The sequence below is a fragment of the Ornithorhynchus anatinus genome, chromosome 3 (genome assembly GCF_004115215.2).
Source record: "Ornithorhynchus anatinus isolate Pmale09 chromosome 3, mOrnAna1.pri.v4, whole genome shotgun sequence".
NCBI lineage: Eukaryota > Metazoa > Chordata > Mammalia > Monotremata > Ornithorhynchidae > Ornithorhynchus > Ornithorhynchus anatinus.
The window spans coordinates 73099410-73124934 of record NC_041730.1 but is presented as its reverse complement, the minus strand read 5'-3'; the positions used below and the strand labels follow the sequence as shown (position 1 = coordinate 73124934).

Sequence of the window (25525 nt, the reverse complement as noted above, 5' to 3'; positions counted from 1 at the left end):
CAACAATGAGGAACAAGGGTGTAAAATATTCCAAAGGTGGTGGATATAGCAATAGTATAGAAATTTGCATTAGTGTCATAGTGGAATCTTCAAGCCATCTACCCCCTAAGCAATTACCTTAAACTCTACCACTACAGTTAAGGGTCCCAATTTTGGGGGCATGCTGCTTTATCAAATTCAATCAAAACATAGATATACTTGATGCAGGCTCCTTGCTCCCAGTGATGTGGAGCCTGACACTGTTCTTTGTGTGGGGTTTATCAATGGGACAGACTCATGCCAGAGAATTACAAAAGAAACCAAAATGTTTTCTCTCTATCCATTTATTTGGACAAAGCAAACCATTTGCAAATTCTCTCTTCTTTAGAAAGTGGAACGTTTCCAATATATTAAGTTTTTCGGTAGCATTCATTTTGATCAGGAACCAGGCTTCTCATCTTAGGATTCACGTTTCAGTAACACGTATGCACCCATTACAGCCAGAAGAGCATACTATAAAGAAGAAAAACACAGAAATTACAGTGCTTCCTTTGCAAAGCCTGGAAATAATAACAAAAAAAGCATACAGATACTAAACTTAATTGGAGACCTTCTATTCTAGGACAGAGCTAGTGACTCCACTCTGACTCCCAAAGTCAGTTGTGTTGCACCTAAAGTGTCTTGAATGTGGTGTTGGGCTACCTACCCGATGCACTTGCTATAAAAGAAGTCTGCTTCCATCTTCTAGACGAAGTTTAATAATGAAACAATTTTCTTTAAATTCCCCTTTAAGGATGATCACTTAAGCATTTTCCTTTTCTTTTTGCAACAAAATTGTTTTTTTCTAGCCAAACACAAATTGAAACAAAATTTTTTTTTTCAGACTTTGAGCAGTCCCCGACCCTGAAATGTGCAGAAAATTATGGGCTCTTACCTTAAATTTTGGATAGTCGTTCATTATTATGGTCACCATCCCAACGTACGGTAAGAATCTAAATAGAGGAAAACAAATATAATAGGCCACTGTGAAAAGGATGTACAGAATGAAGCTAGCCACTGTAGATTCAGACTAAGATTCATTTTCCTTTTGGGACAATGTTGAATCTGTGAATAAAGACTAGTTGCCTCTGAACAGCATTAAAAAAAAACCCCAAAAGACCCAAAGGGACTTGTAAGGATCTTTAAAGAAGGGAAGAATCTCATTTTAATTTTCACCTGGCTATCTGAACACAGGAGGTCCTTGACTTATGACTGTCCAAATTATGACAAATCCCACTTGTGCCATCTCAGAATTGACACCCAGTGCTAGGTTTATTTTTATGACATCAGATCCCACAGACACGGGCTTAAGACAAATAGTACAGCAGTCCTGCCCCTCCCTTGGCCCAAATGGGCTTCTGCAGCCCACCCTCTGGGGCCTCAGAGCCCAGGATGTGGGAAGACTTGGAGATTACAGGAGGGATCCTGGAGTTCCTTTCTTCCTCCTTTTCCATCAGCTGGTGATGGCGGGGGCTGCCAAGCAAAACCCCCACGGATCAGCTCACTTGCTTGTTTGACCCCAGTGCTGCAGGGACTTTAATAATCATAATCATAATATGGTATTTGTTAAATATTTAGTATAAACCAGGCACTGTACTAAGTACTTGGGGAGATAGAAGATAATTGGGTTGGACAGCCCCTGTCCCACATAGGGCTCACAGTCTTAATCCCCATTTTAGAGATGAGGGAACTGAGGCACGCAGAAGTTAAGTGACTTGCCCAAGGTCCCAGAGCAGACAAGTAGTGGAGCTGGGATTAGAACCCAGGTCCTTCTCACTCCCAGACCCTTGCTCTTTCCCACTAGGCCTTGTTGTTTCACCCTTTAAACTTAAACTGTTGCTTATGTTTAAAACCTTAGGACTTTCCAGAGATATTCTTGATTCATTCAATCATATTTATTGAACACTTACTGTATGCAGAGCACAGCACTAAAAGCTTGGGAGAGAACAATACAAGAATAAACGGACACATTCCTTGTCTGCAACAAACTTACAGACTAGAGGGTGCTTACCGAGGGGGCACCTCGCCCTCAGCCCTATGGCATTTATGCACATATCCCTAATGTATTTATATTAATGTCTGTCTTCCTTCTAGATTTTAAACTCAGTGTGGGCAGAGAACCTGTCTACCAACTCTGTTATATTGCACTCTCCCAATTGCTTAAGTACAGTGCTCTGCCTATAGTAAATGCTTAATAAATGATCGATTGATTCATTCATTCAATCATATATATTGGGCACTTAGTATGTGCAGACCACTGTACTAAGTGCATGGGGAGAGTACAATACAACAATAAACAGTCACATTCCCTGCCCACAATGAGCTTAATCCAGAAGAGGGGAGACAGACAGCAATACAAATAAATAAAATTAGAGATATGTACATAAGTGCTGTGGGGCTGGGAGGGGAAAAGAGCAACGGGAGCAAGTCAGGATTGATATTCTAAGATATTAACCCAGTGGTAGGGAAATCCAACCCCACGGCACAGATCAAATACATCATCTTTGAGGACTGGTTTACTGCAGTAATTCCTGACAAAATGATGTTTCGGCCTTTAGGCCATCTAACTATGCCAGCATTAAAGGGATATTTCTGCAGCCCATGGACAAAGGTAATTACATCTGTCCAGGCCTGGTGTCATATGCCCAGACCATCCTGGCACCTGAGAAGGAAAGGAGTCAACTTGGAAAGAATTCCAGAAAGGCCACAACATTTACCAGGCAGTTAAGAACAACGAGGATGGCATGAAGTGAACTGAAACCACAATGCCACTCCAAAAGGGCCAAGGAAGCAAAGGGGAACATCATTCCTCCCGCCCCCGACTTTCTGACCTAGACTTCCAGGCGTGTTTATCTCTGAAATGACCTGAAAGTTTCCTATTGGGGTCAAACATACACAGAATGATGACTTTCCGGGCTATGAGTTCTTTGACACCCATCCCATTCCCCTCATGCTCAGAATAAAGAAAGTTGACACCTATGCCAGAAACAAGCCGATATGAATGGTGTTTAGAGAAAATTGTGTCCTGGGTTTCAAACTGACTTCTAAGACTTTGCAGACACTGCTGAAGACATAGCCTAAAATGTGGCTGAAATGAGATGGGTGCTCAACTTAAACATGGCACCACATTCTAAAAAGTTGACTAAGGAACACCTCATCAAATTGCAACAATAAAAAAAAAGCAGAGGAAGAAGACACCCCCGTTGCCCGAGAGACTCCTTATAAAGTTTTGACAATACAAGTGGTGGTGGAGACACTCCAACTGGCTAAATGGACCGGCCCTTGTTTGAAGGATATGTCCTCAACTCATGCAGCTGCTACTCGGAAATTTACAAGAAGGGGAGACCAAAGACAAGTGTCCACAGACACTTTTAAGAAGAGAGATCCAACCTCTTGAAGTAAAAGTCCCACCTGGAAATCTCACTTAAATAACTTCACGGATGGAGCTGACTGGGTGGGAGGAAAAAAAAGTTACAACTTGACTATATGCTATGGCACCTATGTAGAGAGAGGTAATGCACAGGGTGTTCTGTGTAAAGTAATTGCACAGTAAATGCTATATTTTGTATTGCATTTAAAAACTTTCTATGATTGCTCTTCATAAAAAATGGGGTAATGTGCCTATAATCACATCTATAATTGGGTATTTTGGGTCATAACATGATTTCCTCTAACCTGTAAGCTTGTTATGGGCAGGGTAAGTTGTACTGTAAAATGTTTAGACCAGTGCTCTGCACACAGTAAGGGCTCAAATACCATTTATTGACTGATTATGGGAAAACTGACACTTACTTAAGGCAGTTTCTCAGGAACAAATTATGTCATAAGTTTAAAGACTCCTGTATATACCAAAGTTTTTCCTCTATCTGCTGCAGAATCAGTGTCCCCAAAGTAAATGGGACTAAAGGGTCTGTTCAACTGCTAAATTCTTTAGTCAGGGAGCAAGAAAGGAATGCAAGCTAACAAACCCTTTTGTATGAATTACTAAGCTGCTAGTCATAACCAAGTGGATAAAGTCTAAGACAGACACACACGCACACCCACACACACTCACACATATATAAATGAGAGAAAGAGGCAGCTCTCTCATTCTCTCTATAGATAGAATGTTTTGTAAATACACTTGCCATACCAGTTGGAGTTTTCAGGCAAAGCAGCAGAGTTTAGGTGAAGAGGATTATTGACTTCAAATATCCAAGGCTCCAGTGAAAGTAAATGAATGGAGCCGGTGATTAAGTTAGAGAAGGGCCAATTTAGAAGAAGAAGGGGTATGATATTAGTAGCTTTTTAAATTATAAAATTATAATCACATTAAAATCAATTATAATTTAAATTTCTATATAGTATGAATAAAATCCACAGAAAAGCAAAAGTTCTTATTTTAACTAATAGCTTTGTCTTACTAAAATGAATAGTTCTGCTAAACATTGACTGGAATTGATCTTTCTCAGAAAATAGTTCTTCATCTTAACGGGTGGTGCTCTTGCCCTGAAGCAAGGAGGTGGACTATAGGACCCTTGAGGTCTCTTCCCATTGTGTATTTCCAATACATGCCAATCATTTTGATCCCCCTACCAAACTGAAAACAGTTGGAAATCTGTGGAGTTTTATTCCCCATGACCCTACATTTTAAGTAACTCTGGATGAAAAAGCCTCCTTCCCCCTAAACAAAGGCTAACTTTTCCTTCAAATTGTAGGATTTAAACAGTTAAGATGAAAACATCATGCAGTTGTGTTTGGTTCTCATTTTCCATATCTCTACAAAGAGTACACATTTTATCAGAGTAAATGGGCCTCAATTTGGATTCTACTTAATGACAACCAATTTTAAAAACAAGTTTCTTACCCCCTTGCTCTTCCCACAACATCCTTCTTTTCTAGCCAGTTCTGACCTTCCTTGTATAAGCCTCTATCATCGACTTCATTATTATCTCCTTTAGTTAAGAATTTGATGTTTCCATTGTCCCTGGAAGGAAAAAGCATAGCAAATTAACTCAAACCATTTTAGTTCAAAACGATTACATTTAACTAGTATGTAGTATTTCAACTATATATTAGAGTATATGTATATTAAGCTGTATATGCTAACACATAGTTGAAATACTATGTGGTAGTATTTCATTCCCCTCTCTTAGGGTCACACCTGGAGAGTTTCCAGTACTCTACCAGTCTCGACTATGGGAGGTAGAGTCAAGCAGAGGCATTCCATTCCTTGCTTGGGTAGTGGCTAGAGAGTGGAAGGCAATCTGCTACAAACTCACCTGTGCTGGGCAGCAGCGCTATGGGAGAGAGCCGAGGGCAGAGATTCAAGGCAATGGTAAACCACTTCCATATTTTTACCAAGAAAACTCTATGGATACACTACCAGAACAACTGCAGCTGGAGGAGGGGCGTTCTGGGAGAGATGTGCCCATGGCATCGTTATGTGTCGGAGATGACTCAATGGCATAAGACAAGTATTTCATATATGTATATATATGTATAAACCCACTCACACACCAGGTGCTGCAAACATGACAACACAAGAGCCAGCCTTGGGATTAAGGGTTCCCCACAGTGGCCTTTTCAGTCAGACAAACATACACTCAAATATAAAGGATCCCTATGTAAAACATCAGGGTTTCCTATAACCAACACTTTGGCAGTCTAAGGATAAGCCAAGTGACTTACATCTATTGGAGTATGCAAATACCGACTAGCTTTCTGTTCTTTAATACTCAAGTTTAAGTACAAACCATCTCATAATTCGATAGGATCAAGTTTTAAAATGCTCCAGGTCTTGGGTCATAAAAGAACACCATTTTTGAATAGAAGGGACCTGACATACTGACACGTTTTCGGCCCCCAGAAGCCTATGTTTCTTTAGAAGGGAGGAAAACATCCTCATTACTTTCACTTTCCCAGAGCCCCTGCACATCTCCACTCTGGGAATCCCAAGGGCAAAAGCCCGTAGATTGCCCCAATTCTGGAACAAGTTTTGTAACCAGAAGGGTTTAACTCTGTCGCTTGCAGGCTGTTTGATTGCCAGGAGCTGTAAAGGGAAGGAGAGCGTTGGTGGTAGCGGCCCTTGGCCCTCGGGGCCTGTTCATTAATTCAGAGAAGGCAGCAGCCTGAGAGAAGGAAAGGCAGTGACGGGAAGTAGGAGGGCACAGTCAATAAGATAACTTAGGAATCTGTCAAGCACTGGCATTAACCTATATTTCTTCAGAAGACTTTAGAGTTTAAAAATCCCTCTCTGCACTTCACCATTTTTAGTAAAAGGTTGCAAATCCTCTAAAAATCAAGATCAGCTAAACTTTCTTTTGACTATGCTTTTTAAAAACTTTTTTTTAAGCTAACTGCCAAAACCTGTCACCAAACATGGTCACTTGTTTACTTCTTTTGTTTTGTTGTCTGTCTCCCCTCTTCTAGATTGTGATCCTGTTGTTGGGTAGGGATTGTCTCTATTTGTTGCTGAATTGTACTTTCTAAGCGCTTAGTACAGTGCTGTGCACACAGTAACCGCTCAATAAATATGAATGAATGAACTTTTACCACAGTGCATGCTTTCACTACACACCTTGGATACTTGGGGAAATAGGGAGCGTTCTTCTGGCAAAAACAATAATAACAAGGCTGTGCAACTATAACAATAATGAAGGTATATCTGTTAAGCACTGTAGTAAGCCTACGGTAGATACAAAATAATCAAGTTGGGCACAGTCTCACTAGGGGTTCACAATCTAAGGGAGGAGGAGAATAGATCCTGAATCCCCATTTGACAGATGAGGAAACTGAGGCACAGAGAAGCTAAGTGACTTGCCCAAGGTCACCCAGCAGAGCAGTGACAGAGCCACCAAACCACGGTGCTGCATCAATCTGGAAAGACTCTGAGGTTGGAAGAAAAGAATCTGGGTACAGCTGTGTAGCAGTGTGATGTTTCCAAAAACGTCATCCTTGCGTTCTGGGGGAACGGGTTTCATTTGGGCAGTTGGAAGAAGTTGAACTGAAGTTGGAAGAAGACCAGACTGGCACACAGACTGAGCCACTCAAACCTAAGTGGGTTCCGTGCTTCATCAAGTTTACTTTTTATATATCAGGATAAAATATATTCCTGGATCACATTCTTTATTATGGAGCACACTGATGTAAACCCAGGATTGTTAGGAGAGCAGAACTCCAAATGGGACTAATCAGAGGCAGCCTGAACAGACATTTGGACAGTCTATAAGATGCTGGGGAAACAGAATATGACTGTAAAGAGAGTCCTTTTTAATAAGACAAATGAAAAAAAGGGAATAACATGATTAGATAAAATATGAAAACCTCCCCAAGGACCTGAATCTGCGTCAAATAGCATCAGGTTGATTTGAGGGGTGATTTGCTAAAGAAATCAAGACAAGGAAGGGGAGAAGTGGTAGTTTTTGAAAACTTAGACAAATTGGTGGAATGTGTGCAAAAATTATTATCATTGCATCACGTGTGGAAGTTTACATCTACCTTTAGTTAGAAAAATTGGAACACACACCAATCTTACAGCCTCTGGCACTTGAACAAATTTCTTCACTATTGCTCAATCAATAGTATTTGTTCAGTGACCATAGAGCATAGACTGCTGAACTGGAACATTCTGCACCAAAGAGACTTACGGGTACTTGAACAGATGAATATGTTTACTGCATTACCATTCTGGCACAACAGAGAAAGTGTAGAAAACGAACAACATATAAGCGTGGCTTAGTGGATAGAACACGGCTCTGGGAGTCAGAGGGACCTGGGTTCTAATCCCACTCCGCCACTTGTCTGCTGTGTGACCTGGGGCAAGTCACTTAACTTCGCTGGGCCTCAGTTACCTCCGATCAGACTCAGACTCTGCCCCTCAAGGGACTCACAGGTTAAGTAGGAGGGAGAACAGGCACTTATTACTCATTTTACAGGTGAAGAAACTGAGGCAGAGAGAAGTTAATTAACTTGCCCAGAAGTAACACAACTGGCAAGTGGCAGTGAGAATTAAAACCCAGGTCCTCTGCCACTCCTAGGCCCAGGCTCTTTCCACTAGACCAAACTGCTCCTTGTAACTTTGCTCTATCTGAAATTCTTTTCATGTCTGTCTCTCACTGTAGACTAAGCTCCTTGTGGGCAGGGATTGTGCCTACCAACTCTGTTGTACAAGCACTTAATACAGTGCTCTGCACTCAGTAAATGCCACCTGAGTTACAAGTTAATTAGAAAGGCTCAATTGTGTTTGTAAAAGTTATTTTAGCCAATCTAATACTTTCTTTTTACTTTCTGCTATACAGTCTCTAAGATTAGGAAGAGGGAAAAGTCTTGTTGATCGATTTGTTTTGCTTAGCAATATAAATCAGGGGGAGGTTGCCACATCATTTCCTCCTCGAAACTCCAGGACAGTGTCAGTAATAAAAAAGAAAAAAAAAGCTATTGTCTACTATTTAAAAGTCACCTCAAATTCATTTTGTTTTTTGCCTAAATAAAACCTAACTAAAAATGAATTTCTTTAGTAAAGTATTGTACTTTTCTTTTAAATTTGTCTTCATATTCCATTTAGAATGCTGTAAGTTGTGGATATAAAGTATGAATTCCAAACTGAGCAAATCAATCTTTCCTTAGGAATTTTTGGTAGACAGAAGCAGTGAGGTCTAGTTGAACAAGCATGGGTTGGGAATCAGGAGATAAGAGTTCCAATCTCTTCCTCCTCTCTCGCCCCGCTCCGGTCTATTCTTCACTCCACTGCCCGGCTCATCTTCCTGCAGAAACGATCTGGGCATGTCACTCCCCTTCTTAAACAACTCCAGTGGTTGCCTATCGACCTCCGCTCCAAACAAAAACTCCTCACTCTAGGCTTCGAGGCTCTCCATCACCTTGCCCCTTCCTACCTCTCCTCCCTTCTCTCTTTCTACCGCCCACCCCGCACGCTCCGCTCCTCTGCCACCCACCTCCTCACCGTCCCTCGGTCTCGCCCATCCCGCCGTCAACCCCTGGGTCACGTCCTCCCGCGGTCCTGGAACGCCCTCCCTCCTCACCTCCGCCAAACTGATTCTCTTTCCCTCTTCAAAACCCTACTTAAAAATCACCTCCTCCAAGAGGCGTTCCCAGACTGAGCTCCTCTTCCCCCTCTACTCCCTCTGCCATCCCCCCTTTACCTCTCCGCAGCTAAAGCCTCATTTTCCCCTTTTCCCTCTGCTCCTCCACCTCTCCCTTCCCATCCCCACAGCACTGTACTCGTCCGCTCAACTGTATATATTTTCGTTACCCTATTTATTTTGTTAATGAATTGTACATCGCCTCGATTCTATTTAGTTGCCATCGGTTTTTACGAGATGTTCTTCCCCTTGACGCTGTTTATTGCCATTGTTCTTGTCTGTCCGTCTCCCCCGATTAGACTGTAAGCCCATCAAACGGCAGGGACTGTCTCTATCTGTTGCCGACTTGTTCATCCCAAGCGCTTAGTACAGTGCTCTGCACATAGTAAGCGCTCAATAAATACTATTGAATGAATGAATCTGTAAAATGGGGACTCAGGGTGTGAGCCCCATGTGGTACAGGGACAATGTCCCACCTGATTAACTTGTATCTACCTCAGCACTTAGAACAGTCCTTGGTACATAGTAAGCGCTTGAGAAGTACCATTATTATTACTGTAATTATATCATGAAAGCAAAGGTTTAACAAGTCATGTTCCATTATTTCCCTTATACACCATACCTTGGGGACAAAGTTAATTTCATAATTCTTACAGGTAACTACGGGTCATTCGTGTTGCTGTATCAGTCAGTGGCAGGCATATGACCAGCACAAGTTTGTGCAGTGATTTTGAAAAGGGATGCTTGCCGTTCATTTTGGGGTCACTGCCTTCCCCATTTGGACTGAATGACCTGGCTTCCCCTTCACACATTTGAAATAAATGTAAAAGGAAAGCAGAGTTTGCTATTTGCTTTGTACTTTAGAAAGAGTGAGTCTCCTGTTCAAGGAGATTAATAACCACCTGAAATTCAAAACTTACCAAGTATAAGCAAAATAATATTTACCTTACAAAGGGGTGATTATTTTAGGCTCTGGTGCAACAGTTAAAAGACTATTAACTGACAAGAAATGGCAAAACAAAACTGACAAGTAAAGTTTCATTACTTTTCATGAACTTTGATGACTCTATGAACGATTGGAATATCTCTGCCTTCAACTTTGAAAACAACTATTTCACCAGCTCTGATGGGGTCTTCCCGGAAATTTGTTAAAAACAGAAGATCTCCTCTGTGAAACGCTGGCTCCATACTCCCACTGAAAATAAGCAGAAAAGAAGCCACGTGACATCGTGGTCTGAAGGTGATGTCCTACCCACAGCAGAATAAGGCACAAAAGTTAAACATTAAGTTAATACTAAGGTCATTACACAATCCAGTCTATAAAGCCCATCAATCAGTGGCATTTACTGAGCGCTTGGGAGAGTACAATACAACATAATTAGCGGGCACATTCCCTACCCATCAGTGGTATAAGTGCCTTTTTCTTCAGAATGTAAAAAAGAGAGCAGTAAGCCTGAAAAGGATCTAAATCACTATAGGAGTCATCTGACACCCATGGGCTTCAAACTGGTCTGAGGGCCCTCTTTCAGCAGTTGGAGTTGGGGGCTGTGGAAGCAGTCTTTTGGCATTCGGCGGTATTTATTGAGAGCTTACTGTGTGCAAAGATCTTGGGAAAGTACAGTACAACAATAAACACTTTCCCTGCCCACAATGAGCTCCCAATCTAGAGGGGGAGACAGACATTAATATACATAAATAAATACAGATCTATACATATGGGCTGTGGGGATGGAAGGGAGGATGAACAAAGGGAGCAAGTCAGGGCGACGCAGAAGGGAGTGGGAGAAGAGCACAGGACGGCCTAGTCAGGGAAGGCTTCTTAGAGGAGGTGTGCCTTCAATACAAAATGTTACACGGGCCTAGAGGAAATACGTTCAGGCCTGAACATGGAACTGCCGGTGCTTCCACTGCATAGAAGCAGCTGGAAATGTGAGTTTGTATTAGGGGAGGCAGGGAAGCAAGACTATTGAGGAAATGCTCTCTCTTTTCATAGCAGACAGGCATCTGCTCTCCCCACCTTCAAAGCCTTATTGAAAGCACATCTCCTCGTAGAGGCCTTCACTAAGCCCTTATTTCCTCTTTTCCCTTTCTTTTCTGTGTTGCCCTGACTTACTCCCTTTATTCACCACCCACCTCCCTCCCCACAGCTTCATGGCATGAATGCACATATCCAAAATATACTTATTTATATTAATGTCTGTCTTCGTGTCTAGGTTGTAAGTTCATTGAGGGTAGAGAATGTGTGTGTTATATTGCTGTGTTGTACTCTCCCAAGCGCTTAGTACAATGCCCTGCACATAAGTACTCAACAGATATGACTGATTGATTCAGTTTCAGTTTCCCCACCAGCCCCAATTCTACGACGTTTGTATATTTTTTCCTAAAATTGTCTGACTGTTGGCAAAAATCTGCACAGTCCTGAGAAAGGAGTGCATATAGTCAGCCCAGGAACAGTGCAGACAGAGATACAAGGTGATTTTGAGACCATGATGATCCTATGTGATTCCGTTTCTTTTTATTCAGCTCCCCTTTACTTCTGCATGATTGTGTAGTTTGATACTATCTACCTCAGGGCTTAGAACTACGTTTGGCATATAATACCACAGTTCTCAGTATTACTGTTAATAATGGTAGTCAGGACTTGGGTTCTAATCTTGACACTGCAACTTGCCTGCTGTAGAGCCTTGGGCAGGTCACAACTTCTCTGTGCCTCAGTTTCCTCAACTGTTAAATAGGGATTCAGTAGTTGTTCTCCCTCCTACTTAGATTGTGAGCCCCAAGTGGGACCTAATTACCTTGTATCTACCCCAGTGTTTAGAACAGTGCTTAATACATAGTAAGCCTTTAACAAAGAAGCAGTGTGGCCTAATGGATAGAGTACGGCCTGGGAGTCAAAAGGACCTGGGTTCTAATCCCAGTTCCACCACTTGTCTGCTGTGTGACCTCGGGCAAGTCACTTCACTCCTCTGTACCTCAGTTACCTCATCTGTCAAATAGGGATTAAGACTGTGAGCTCCATGGGGGACAAGGACTGTGCCCAACCTGATTAGCTTGTATCTACGAAGTGTTCTGTACAGTGCTTGGCACATAGTAAGTGCTTAACAAATACCATCAAAACCCCCCCCAAATTCCATAATATAGTATATTGCATTAATATAGTTAATGCAGCCTTCAGTGAAAATTCTTATACAATATACCTATGTATACACCCACTTCCCAAAATTCCCTTCACCTCAACATACTGTGATAAAAGGCTTTTGCAAGAAAACTAGGGGACTGGGCATAGTGGGAATATAGACTTTAGAAGCAAGCATATAAGAAAGCTTTCAAAAAAGTTAAGCAAATAAAAGTTCTATATTTCAAAGCCACTTTTTCTACCACAAAAAAAAGCTTATGACACTATTTAATGGTGCAAGTAGCTTCCATTTCAAGCCCACTGAAGAAGTGCCTTTCAAATTGTTCTCTCAGAAATCCACATTTCTCACATTTATTTGTAGTTTAGCATCAACATGTGATTAGGTCTATTGAGAGAACAATACCATTTTTGCATTGAAAGCTAGAAACAATAAGAATCATTCCTTCCAAAGTCTCATTGTTCTATAATTTTTGGAGTTGAAACCACACTCTTATCCAATTAGCATTATAAATTAATACACCATTTTTCTTTGCAATGAACCAGACTGCTAAATTTTACCAACCTCCAGAAGAATGGAAGCATAACTAGCCCTTTTCATTCATGCCAACATTGCTGTCATAAAGGGGATATCCACGGCATTCCGACAATGAAACAAAGAAGTGATTGAGACTTACCTCAGTACCACAACAATTGGGCTTTCACTTCCAGTGAGGACTATCAAACCTTTCCATATCATGAGCGCAGAAGACACGATCATGGCAAAGTTTAAAACTTGGTAATATAGCTGGGGGAAAGAAAAAACACCAGTTTAATAGAAATGAATTCAGATAGCAGAAAAGAGAAAACAATGTAAAACACATGTGTGTTGTGTGATCTTGGGCAAGTCACTTCACTTCTCAGTGCTCAGTGACCTCATCTGTAAAATGGGGATTTAGACTGTGAGTCCCATGTGGGACAGGGACTGTGTCCAACCTGATTTGCTTGTATCCATCGCAGTGCTTAGTACAGTGCCTGGCACATAGTAAGTGCTTAACAAATACCATAATTATTATTATTACTAAGCCTAGAGTCGAATGCATAACATGTTCCCATCTTTTGGTTAACTTATGCATTCTCTCTAGTTTTAGTGGTGTTTTACATAGTATATGCACTATTCCATGCTGTGTTCCTATCATTATGCACTGCAAATATCCAGAGTATCTAAATTTGATAATAAATCTTAAATTTACCAAAAAGAGTATAGAAACAAGTTTGTTCTCCTCTTTTAGCTTGTCTCAACTGTATTGAAGAGGAAAAGAGGAAGCCGGTAAACACATTTAACATTAAAATTCCTTGCCTCTTCAAACAGTAAACTTCAGGTCCACTATAACGTTTTAGGATTCCACAAATGTCTGTCAATCAATAATATTTATTAAGCACTGAGAACAAAATGAACTAAGAAAGCTAGTATGCTCCTTGAGGGCAAAGATAATGAATACCAAATCTCTCAGACTGCAAGTGAAGAGTGCAACGCTCTGCAGGAAGAGGGTGCTCAATACTGATGGATTGGGAGAGCACAATAATCAAGCGATTTGAGCTCTACTCTCGAGGAGTTTATAATCCAGTTGAGACACTGAAATGACTTACAGATATGAAGGCAAGTGGATATTTGGCTAAGTAAGTTCATTAATAATGAGGTATTTGCTAAAGAAGAACGTTCCACTGGGACTCTCACACAGATTCTCTAAGACGCTCGCATGTCCATGCCACAAACTATTTTGAGATTTTTTAGACGCTACACTTCATCTTAAAACTTTCCAGAATTCTGATGTTCAGAAGTTTAAGAATTGGCTTCTCTGACAATATTTCAGGAAGGAGCAGGCCACACTGTTATGGAGAAGAGGTGGCTTGGGCTCAGAAGCTCTGCCATGAGAGAAGAGTGCTAATTCGGCCTCCCTGGGGTTTTTGACAGAGCCAAAAAGGCCCTCCCCACCCACTGGCTCCCCTAGCAGTCTATCTCTTACTGTCTCTTCTCATATCCTGCTGCTTGTTCCTGTTGACGTTGCACTTTCTTACTCAACTCTCCTATCACCAGCCCCAGTGAGGGCTGCCTCAGGGTCCTGTCTACTGAAGCAACTTCGGGAGGAGAGACATGTTGGGAACATTTCTACCAACTCTGTTGCATTGTACTCTCCTAAGCGCTACATACAGTGCTTTGCACACAGGAAGTGCTCCATAAGTACCACTGATTGATTGGTTGCAACACTAATTCTAAGCAGGAAGGATGGGCTTCTTCTCTGCCTCATAAAAGCACGACGACCTTTCTATCACCACTCACAGCTAATACCCTCCTCCTTCCATCCCTTTGCTGGCTATAAACAGCTGTGTCGCCATATCTTCCCCTTGCCTTCTCTACTTGAAAATAAACTATGTCCCCACTAGGCTGCAAACTATTTGAGGGCAGGGACTTTATTTATATTTTGCTTTTACTACATTTTCCCAAATGCATGCTCTACTGTACTATTCACAGCAAGCTTCCAATAAATACTACTACTAATAATTACGGCATTTATTAAGTGCTTACTATACATGAAGAATTTCCTAGGGTACATACAACATAATCAACAATCCCTGTTCCACGCTCACAGTCTGAGAGGGAAGGAGAACAGGTATGTTATACCCATTTTAAACTGAGAAAAACTGAGGCTCAGATAAGTAAACGACTTCCCCAAGATACAATATTCATTCATTCATTCAATCCTATTTATTGAGTGCTTCTGCATGCAAAGCACTATACTAAGTGCTTGGGTAAGTATAATACAGCAATAAAGAGTGACAATCCTCACCCACGATGAACTCAGTTTAGGGGGGGAAATGTAAGCTTGTAGTGGAGGTGGCACTAAAACCTGGGTGTCCTGATTCCCAGCCCTTTGCTCTTTCCACTGGACCACACTGCCTTTCCTGATGGCGTGTTTGGTGGGAGAGACAGAAACAGAAAGAGAGACAGAGAGCTCTACATGTATCAGTACCGTTTGTGTGCCTAAGTAACTGCTGCTCCTGGACACACTCAGAAACCCAGAAAAGTGACCAGACCCCAAACCTTCAGAACTTGAGGCAGTACTGAAATGAAATAATCCAGTCACTTTCCAACCCAGACTAGGATGAGGTTTCCAAGTTTGATTTATTCAAGTCAGAAGACTTCAAAAGTCTGACACAGACCTCATGCTAAGACTGAATTCCTCGCTGTGATCTCTGTCCTTGGAGAAAGCCTTTGAAAGGGAGTAAAACCTACATTAATAAAACAGCATTTAAAACAATCTTATTGAAGAAAATCATCTACCAAATAAAGACGTTTCAATTTATGGAAAAATATTTGGTATTAATTTTTAAACTCCTTTGGTACAGATGTGGTTAAAGCCCTACAAAAGTCTATGAAAAGGTATAGAATAATAGAATTTACAAGGGAAGTTATGGTGTATCAGGGAAAATGAAGCTTAGAGGTTAAGCTTCAGACTAGAAGCTCGTTGTGGGCAAGGACCATGTCTACCAGCTCTTTATATTATACTCTCCCAAGCACTTAGTACAGTGGTGTTGGGAGAGTTCTGGACTGCCATGATGACCTGTAGAAGGCTCAACAGGAAGTGGGTGGAGAGGAGGCTGCTCAACGGGTGAGGGTTGGGGTGAGGGGGTGTGTGTCACGGTCACAACGTCCCTCCTGCTGCTACTCCAGAGTCCTATGACCCTTCTCAAACCCCTCACAGTGTCCACACCACCTGGAGGGAGGAACCCAGACTGATGCTATGGATTCGGAAGTCACAATGACAGACAGGTCTATGAACCACAAAGATGTCTCCACGTCTGGCAAGCACACTATCAAGCGCTGACCCTAACCTTATCCATTAAGGACCACAAAAGCAGAACCAGAAATGGCTTCCTTCAACTGTTCCACAGAGTTAGCATTCCTGATCAGAAAAAAAAAAAAAGTTGAGAGGCCAACTCAGCTTTTATTTTCCTTCCTTAATGGCACTTACTATGTGCTAGGCCCTCCCTGTAATAAGTGCTGGGGTAGCCACATGCAAATCAGGTTGGACACAGTTCATGTCCCACACAAGTCTCACCATTTTTATCCCCGTTTCACAGATGAGCACAGAGTAGTTAAGTGACTTGCCCAAGGTCACAGAGCAGATAAATGGCAGAGCTTGGATTGGAAAGCAGGTCCTTCTGACTCTGAAACAAGTCTAACCAGTACTTCTCCTCCTCCATACCCTCCTCCATCATACCTTATCTCACCTTGGCTTCACGGACTCCGTCCTCTCCTGGTTCTCCTCTCACCTCTCTGGCCGGTCATTCTCGGTCTCCTTCGCAGGAACCTCCTCCCCCTCCCATCCTTTAACTGTTGGAATTCCTCAAGGGTCAGTTCTTGGCCCTCTTCTGTTCTCCATTTACACTCACTCCCTTGGTGAACTCATTCGCTCTCACGGCTTTGACTACCATCTCTACGCAGATGACACGCAGATCTACATCTCCGCCCCGTCCTCTCCCCCTCCCTTCAGGCTCGCATCTCCTCCTACCTCCAGGATGTCTCCACCTGGATGTCGGCCCGCCACCTAAAACTCAACATGAGCAAGACTGAGCTCCTCATCTTCCCTCCCAAGCCCGGTCCTCTCCCAGACTTCCCTATCACCGTGGATGGCACGACCATCCTTCCCGTCTCTCGGGACCGCGATCTCGGTGTCATCCTTTACTCGTCTCTCTCGTTCACCCCACACAACCTATTCGTTACCGAGACCTGCCGGTTTCACCTTTACAATGTCGCCAAGATCCACCCTTTCCTCTCCACCCAAACGGCCACCTTACTGCTACGGGCTCTCGTTATATCCCGGCTAGACTACTGTGTCAGCCTTCTCTCTGACCTCCCTTCCTCCTCTCTCGCCCCGCTCCGGTCTATTCTTCACTCCGCTGCCCGGCTCATCTTCCTGCAGAAACGATCTGGGCATGTCACTCCCCTTCTTAAACAACTCCAGTGGTTGCCTATCGACCTCCGCTCCAAACAAAAACTCCTCACTCTAGGCTTCAAGGCTCTCCATCACCTTGCCCCTTCCTACCTCTCCTCCCTTCTCTCTTTCTACCGCCCACCCTGCACGCTCCGCTCCTCCGCCGCCCACCTCCTCACCGTCCCTCGGTCTCGCCTATCCCGCCGTCGACCCCTGGGCCATGTCCTCCCGCGGTCCCGGAATGCCCTCCCTCCTCACCTCCGCCAAACTGATTCTCTTCTCCTCTCCAAAACCCTACTTAAAACTCACCTCCTCCAAGAGGCCTTCCCAGACTGAGCTCCCCTTCTCCCACTACTCCCTCTACCACCCCCCCTTCACCTCTCCACAGCTTAACCCTCTTTTCCCCCAACTCCCTCTGCTCCTCCCCCTCTCCCTTCCCATCCCCTCAGCACTGTACTCGTCTGCTCAACTGTATATATTTTCATTTCCCTATTCATTTTGTTAATGAAATGTACATCGCCTTGATTCTATTTAGTTGCCATTGTTTTCGAGATGTTCTTCCCCTTGACTCTATTTATTGTCATTGTTCTCGTCTGTCCGTCTCCCCCGATTAGACTGTAAGCCCGTCAAACGGCAGGGACTGTCTCTATCTGTTGCCGACTTGTTCATTCTAAGCGCTTAGTACAATGCTCTGCACATAGTAAGCGCTCAATAAATACTATTGAATGAATGAATGAATTTTCCAGGCTGGGCAAGCTCACCTCAGATAGTGGGGTATCCCTCATGGTGGAGGAGAGATTTCAGGAGGACTCTGGGGAGGGAAGGACTGTACACTGGCAGAACTGAAGTAGAGGGAGGGAGTAGGAAATGAGCTGTGAGTCAGAGACGGGGAGTTGAAATAAGGTGCAGCAAGAAGGTTAACTCACGAAATATGGAGTATGAGTTGGGGAATCGTGGGTGAAAAGAGTGGCTATTAAAGACAAATATGAGGAAGATCCTTGAAGTTAACAGTCAGAGGAAAATGAGTAGCCAATGGAGATTTTTGAAGAGTGGAATGATAAACAGGGCAGTAGAAAACAGGAAAGACTTGAGGGGAGAGGATGAAGGCAGGGAGACTGGCATGAAGACTGATGGGTTGTCTGAGACTGAAAGTTTGTGAAAGAAAAACCAGCAGGATTAAGCAACATAATAAAAACCTGAGGGGAGCCAAAATTAACGCCTAGTATCTGGGCTTCTGCGACCAGGAGGGTGGAGCCATATCATTCCATATAGTCGTTTAGACCGTGAGCCCGTTGTTGGGCAGGGATTGCCTCTATATGTTGCCGAATTGTACACTCCAAGAGCTTATAACAGTGCTCTGCACACAGAAAGCACTCAATAAATACGACTGAATGAATATGCAAAGCTCTTATGCACACACTGGGCAAGGATCGTGTCTACCAACTCTTTACATTGTACTCTCCCAAGTATTTAGTACAGTGGTGTTAGGAGTCTCCTAGACTGCCATAATGACCCGCAGAAGGCTCAACAAGAAGTTACATATGGCATTTATTTCTTCGCTTCCCATCACACCTTCGCCACTGTCAATAGTACTTACATTTTTTCTCCTGTTCACAATGTCCAAATGCAGTTGTGCCCTCCCTTTTCATAACTGACAATCACTCTCCCCACCTTCAAAGTCTTATTTAAAAAAAAACTCCTCCAAGAGGCCTTCCCCAACTAAACTCTCATTTCCTCTTCTCCCACTCCCTTCTGACACCCTTGAATTTGGATTTGCATCCTATTCACCACATACTCAGCCCGACACTTATGTACATATCTGTAACTTATTTTTTATATTAATGCCTCTATCCCCCTCTAAACTGTAAGCTTGTTATGGGCAATGAACATGTCTACCAACTCTGTTATACTGTACTCTCCCAAGGACTTACTACAGTGCTTGGTACACAGAAAGCATGCAATATGATTGACTGCCTCTTTCCATCATTAGATTTGTAATTCCTCGAGGACACGGACAATACCTTTTATTTTGATTGTGCAGTTAGTTCTCTGCACACAGAAAGCACTCAAATATTAATGAATGAAGCTCACAATGATTTCTTTCATTAATATTTATGTGATGTGTGTGTGTGTGTGTGTGTGTCTGTGTGTGTGTGTGTGTATTCTGTTGGGGATACACTGCTAATGACTGAAAGTCTTCTCAGAGGAAGAACATTATTTTGGGGAGCCTCTGCCACATTATTGCTCTGAGGAAATGAGCAGGAGAGAAAAAGAAATTAACACAGTAAAACCATCAGAGTTATTTGCATACAAGGTAGCAAAATTAAGTAGGCCTGTGATAATACCAGATGGATGAAAGAGGAAGTAGTGTTGACAGGAAAAAAAAAGAGATGAGATGATTTACATGATATAAGCCATGATAATTAATGCATGAATTGTTTGAAAAATGATCAATGTTTGTGTTTTTATCTACACTTGTCCAATTTGCTGTTGGTTCACACTGTTATTACATTGCAACCTTGTAACAGGTAGATCCCAGGATTGTTAAATTTGCAAGGACAGTGTGCAACAGCCACTTGCTTGTGTAGGTTTTAAATGTGCTTTTTTATTGCTGTTGTAGGTGATCATGATGGCGAATCACAGTACAGCAGCTGGAAATGTGAGAGTAATTAAGATCACTAGGAGACAAAAATCTGTATTAATGCAGATGGCTTCTGGTTATTAGAAACTCCTGTGTGCAAGGGTTTCTGGCAAGCCAAACTAATTGCTTCAATGCAGGGAGGGAACCAGCTGAACTGTTCAAGAGAGGGGTGGGCAGGGAGCTCAGAAGCCACTTCAATTGGGCCATCTTAGAAGCAGGCAGCAAGGGGGCAATGGTAACAAGGCTGACTTTGTGCTGACCATTGTATTGGTGGAGAGAGGAGAGCTCAGGGGAGTTTCCAGGAAGAGATGATTTTCGTAGGGTTTGAAGATGGGGAAATTGGTGGCCTATCAGATATGAAGAAGGGAAGGGGGCCAAGTCCCCGGCAGGAGGGAGGGTGTAAGCAAGAGGTTGACAGGTAAAAGCAGGCAGTGGGTTGGTTTGTTCTACACAGGAGCAAAGTGGAAGGGCTGAGTTGTAGCCTGTGAGCCCACTTGGCAGGGATTGTCTCTATCGCCAAATTGTACTTTCCAAGGGCTTAGTACAGTGGTCTGCACACAGTAAGCACTCAATGAATACGACTAAATGAATGAGTGATGAGAAGGGAACAAACTTAGGTGGAGGAGAGAGAATCGACTGGGTGCCTTAAAGCAAACGGCGAGGAGTTTCTGCTTGATGTGGATGGTCAACCACTGCAAATATATGAGGAGTTGGAAAGCAGGCACAGAATGACTTTTTTTAGAAAAATGATCTGGGCAGCAGACTGAACAACGGTCTGGAGAGGGGAGAGGCTGGAGGCAGAGAAGTCACTGAGTAGGCTAATTCCATCATATTTATTGAGTGTTTTTTTTGTGCAAAGTACCGAACTAAGAGCTTGGGAGAGTACAACAATAAAGAGACAGTCCCTGCCCACAACAAGCTCACAATCTACAGGCTAATGCAGTACGCAGCACAGGACATTAGTGTTTGGATCAACGTGATAATCAATTGGATGGAGAAGAAGTGTCAGATTCTGGAAATAATGTGATGGTAGAACCGACCGGATTTGGTGACTGAACGGATGTGCAGGTTGAAGGAGAGATTTGAGTCAAGGATAATGCTAAGGAAGCAGTCAGGATAAAAGTAATGTCAACTGTGATGGGAAGGGAGGAGGAATTCTGTTTTGCACGTGCTGAGTTGAGGTACTGTCGGGATATCCTGGTAGAGACGGTCCTGAAGGCAAAAGGAAATGTAAGATTGCGGAGAAGGAGAAAGGCTGGGGCTGGAGATGTAGATTTGGAAATCATCCGCTTAGAGATGAAGGTGGTTGAAACCATGTGATTGGATGTCTTATTCAAGGGAGTTAATTTAGATGGAGACTAAAAGGGGGAACTCAGAACTGAGCCTTGAAGGATCCCGACTCTGCTCCTTGTCAGCTGTGTGACTGTGGACAAGTGACTTCACTTCTCTATGCCTCAGTTCCCTCATCTGTGAAATGGGGATGAAGACTGTGAGCCTCACGTGGGACAACCTAGTTACCCTATATCTACCCCAGAGCTTAGAACAGTGCTCTACACGTAATAAGCACTTAACAAATAACATTATTATTATTATTATCCCCTCCACATCTAGGAGGTTGGAGGCAGAGGAACTGTCACAGTGAAAGAGACTGGGAAAAAGTGGTCAGCCTTAGGAGGAAAACCAAAAGAGAACAGTGTCAGTGAAACTAAGGTTTGAAGCCTGCAGCCTGGTCCCTTCCTGACACCCTCATTGTTAATCCCTGAGCAAGCCCCAGGTCAGCTCTCTCCCCTTGCCTCTCTCCCACAGAGCTCCTAAATTCATGGCTTAAAAGCCTTTCCAGAAAGGCCCTCTCCTCTACTGCCCTTCAGACCCTTCCTGGGCTACTGGGTCATTCATTCATTCGTATTTATTGAGCACTTACTCCTCAACTCATCCCTCTTGTTCAACCCATATATTCAATTTGTCACCAAATCCTGTCGGTTCTACCTTCAATTCATCCCTAATATCCACTCTTCATCTCCATCCAAACTGCTACCATTCTGATTCACGCACATTATCCACCTGGACTACTGCTTTAGCCTCCTCGCTGACCTCCTAGCCTCTCTCTCTGCATTTCAGTCCATACTTGGCTCTGCCTCCCAGAACTTTTTTCTAAAAAAAAAAAAATAAATTTAGCCCCCATTTCCCCACTCAATGAACTCCAATGGTTTGCCCATCTATCCAAACAGAAACTCCTCACCATCACTTTAAGCCACTCAATCAGCTCGCCCTCTCCTTACTTGTCTAATCTACTACAGTACTGCCCACACACTTAATTGCTCTAACGCCAACCTACTCGCTGTTCCTCGATCTCATCTGTCTGGCCGCCAACCCCTTGCCCACGCCATCCCTCGGACCTGGAGCTCCCTTTCCCTCCATTGCCAACAGACCGCCACCCTCCCCACCTTCACACTATTACTAAAATCTCATCTCCAAGAGGCCTAACCTCGACTAAGCCCTCTCCCCTCTGTGTCACCTAAGCACTTCGATCTGCAGCAGCATGGCATAGTGCATAGTGCACAGGCCTGGGAGTCAGAGGGTCATGGGTTCTCATCCCGGCTCTGCCACCTGTCAGCTGTGTGACCTTGAGCAAGTCACTTTCTAGACTGTGAGCCCGTTCTTGGGTAGGATTGTCTCTATTTGCTGCAGAATTGTACTTTCCAAGCTCTTAGGACAGTGTTCTGCACACAGTAAGCACTCAATAAATACGACTGAATTTCTCTGTGCCTCATTTACCTCATCTGCAATATGGAGATTGAGACTGTGAGCCTCACATGGGACAGGGACTGTATCTACCCCAATGCTTAGTACAGTGCTTGACACATAATAAGTACTTAACACATACCACTATTATTATTATTCTTATTACCCCCTTGCATACTTGACATTCACCCTCACCCCAGTGCCGCATTACTTATGTACATATCCTCAAATCCACCAAAGAGTTCTGACTCATATTTTCCTTATCTGTCCTTTATTTTAAGGTCCGTCTCCCCCTCTAGACTGCAAGCTTGCTGGGGGCAAGGGTCATGTCTACCACCTCTGTTGGAGTGGACTCCTTCCAGGCGCTCAGTACAGTGCTCTGTGCTCAGTAAATGCCAATAAATAAATGCCACCGATTGGCTGGATAGAACCCCTTTGGACTCCCACGGAGGGCGAACCATCGGCATCATGTTGATTTTAGGAATCCATCCGGCGTGACCTCTCTCCTTGGTTTGTCTTTATCGAGCCCTTCCTGCACGCTGAGCACCGTACTAAGCACTTGGGAGAGCACGCTACAACAAAACAGATACGTTCCCTGCCCAGAGTCTGTGGTCCCAAAACTTCGGTGCCCAGGAGACCCCCAACGTCTCCATCACCCCATCACAGAGAAGCAGCATGGCTCGGTGGAAAGAGCCCAGGCTTGGCAGAGGTCGTGGGTTCTAATCCCACTCCTCCACTTAAATAATAATGATGGTATTTGTTAAGCACTTACTATGTGCCAACCCCTGTTCTGTCTCAGAGCTGGGGTAGATACAAGGTAATCAGGTTGTCCCATGCGGGGCTCACAGTCTTCATTCATTCATTTAATCATATTTATTGAGCGCTTACTGTGTGCAGAGCACCATACTAAGCGCTTGGAATGTACAATTCGACAACAGAGACAATCCCTGCCCAATAACGGGCTCATCCCCATTTTACAGATGAGGTCACTGAGACCTAAAGAAGTGAAGTGACTTGCCCAAAGTCACACAGCTGACAACTGGCAGAGGCAGGCTTGGGAGTTAGAGGTCCTCAGCACTGTGCATATTTGTATATATTACTTATTACCCTATTTATTTTGTTAATGGCATGTATATCTCCATCATTCTATTTATCTCGATGATGTTTTGTTTTGTTTTGTTCTGTTTTGCTTTGCTCTCTGTCTCCCTGATTTAGACTCTGAGCCCGTTATTGGGCAGGGATGGTCTCGCTCTGTTGCTGCATTGTACATTCCAAGTGCTTAGTACAGTGCTCTGCACATAGTAAGTGCTCAATAAATACTATTGAATGAATGAATGAATCCCAGCTCCCCCACTTGTCAGCTGTGGGACTATGGGCAAGTCACTTCCCTGGGCCTCAGTGATCTCATTTGTCAAATGTGGCTGAAGACTGTGAGCCCTATGTGGGACCACCTGATGACCTTGTATCTACCCCAGTGCTTGGAACAGTGCTCGGTTCATAGTAAGTGCTTAGCAAATACCAGCATTATTATTATTAGAACCCATACCTTCTATCACTTGTCAGCTGTGTGACTTTGGGCAAGGCACTGCCCTGGGCCTCAGTGACCCCGTCTGTCAAATGGGACTGAAGACTGTAGGCCCCCACGGGGGACTGCCTGATGACCTCGTATCTACCCCAGCGCTTAGAGCACCTAGTAAATATCAGCATTATTATTATTGATATTAGAACACATGACCTCTGACTCCCACTTGTCAGCTGTGTGACTTTGGGCAAGTTACTTCCTTGGGCCTCAGTGCCCCCGTCTGTCAAATGGGGCTGAAGACGGTGAAGACTCCCACTTGTCGGCTGTGTGACTTTGGACAAGTCATTTCCCTGGGCCCCAGTGACCCCATCTGTCAAATGGGGCTGAGGACTGTGAGCCCCCACGTGGGACGGCCTGGAGGCCTTGTATCTACCCCAGCGCTTGGAACAGTGCTCGGCACATAGTAAGCACTTAACAAAGACCAGCATTATTATTATTATTACTATTAGAACGGATGACCTCTGCCTCCCACTTGTCAGCTGTGTGACTTTGGGCAAGTCAATTCCCTGGGCCTCAGTGACCCCATCTGTAAAATGGGGCTGAAGAAACGTGAGCCCCACGTGGGACAGCCTGATTACCTTGTATCTACCCCAACGCTTAGAACAGTGCTCAGCACATGGTATAAGCACTTAAAAACCAGCAATATTATTCTTAATATGAGAACGCATGACCTCTGCCTCCCACTTGTCGGCTGTGTGTCTTTGGGCAAGTCACCTCCCTGGGCCTCAGTGACCCCATCTGTCAAATGGGGCTGAAGAAATGTGAGCCCCACGTGGGAGAACCTGATTACCTTGTATCTACCCCAACGCTTGGAACAGTGCTCAGCACATAGTAAGCACTTAACAAAAACCAGCATTATTAACATTGAGACGCATGACCTCTGCCTCCCACTTGTCAGCTGTGTGACTTTGGGCAAGTCAGCTCCCTGGGCCTCAGTGACCCCATCTGTCAAATGGGTGTAAGACCGTGAGCCCCCCCCTCACGTGGGACGGCCTGATGACCTCGTCACCCGTCCCAGCGCTGAGCCCGGCCCTTGGAGCAGATAGGAAGGGCTTAAGAAGATGCCATCATCATTATTAGCGGCCCAATAACCGGCCTTTACCTGCCGCTTGTTCATCCTCCGCAAGTCCCCGAAGACGTCCATGGCTGGAGGAGGCTCTTGCCCCCCGCGCTGCGGGGCTGAGGCCGCGCTCCCTGCGGCCGGACGCCCCCCGCCCCGCAGTGGGCGGGCCCCAGGGGCCGCTGGGAGTTGTAGTCCCGCCGGCCTCCCCGGCCCCGCCCAATGAAGGCGCGCGTCCGGGCGGCGAGACTACAGGTCCCAGAATGCCGCGGGGGAGGCGGGCGAGCCCTCTC

The 25525-nt window shown here is 44.1% G+C and overlaps 1 protein-coding gene and 1 non-coding gene across 2 annotated transcripts; one reads left to right on the top strand and one right to left on the bottom strand.

Annotated features, from left to right (window-relative positions):
* Nucleotides 1-305: 305 nt before the first annotated feature.
* SEC11C (SEC11 homolog C, signal peptidase complex subunit) lies at nucleotides 306-25396 on the bottom strand. Its single transcript, XM_029061353.1, has 6 exons — nucleotides 25275-25396; nucleotides 12909-13018; nucleotides 10144-10293; nucleotides 4865-4984; nucleotides 914-971; nucleotides 306-492 (listed from the first exon to the last, which is right to left on the bottom strand). The coding sequence occupies exons 1-6, from the start codon at nucleotides 25314-25316 to the stop codon at nucleotides 439-441; spliced, it is 534 nt and encodes a 177-aa protein (XP_028917186.1). The 5' UTR covers nucleotides 25317-25396; the 3' UTR covers nucleotides 306-438.
* On the top strand, nucleotides 5144-5275 carry LOC114811001. The gene has a single exon (XR_003758686.1). It is a non-coding gene; the product is annotated as a small nucleolar RNA SNORA7 (small nucleolar RNA).
* Nucleotides 25397-25525: the final 129 nt, after the last annotated feature.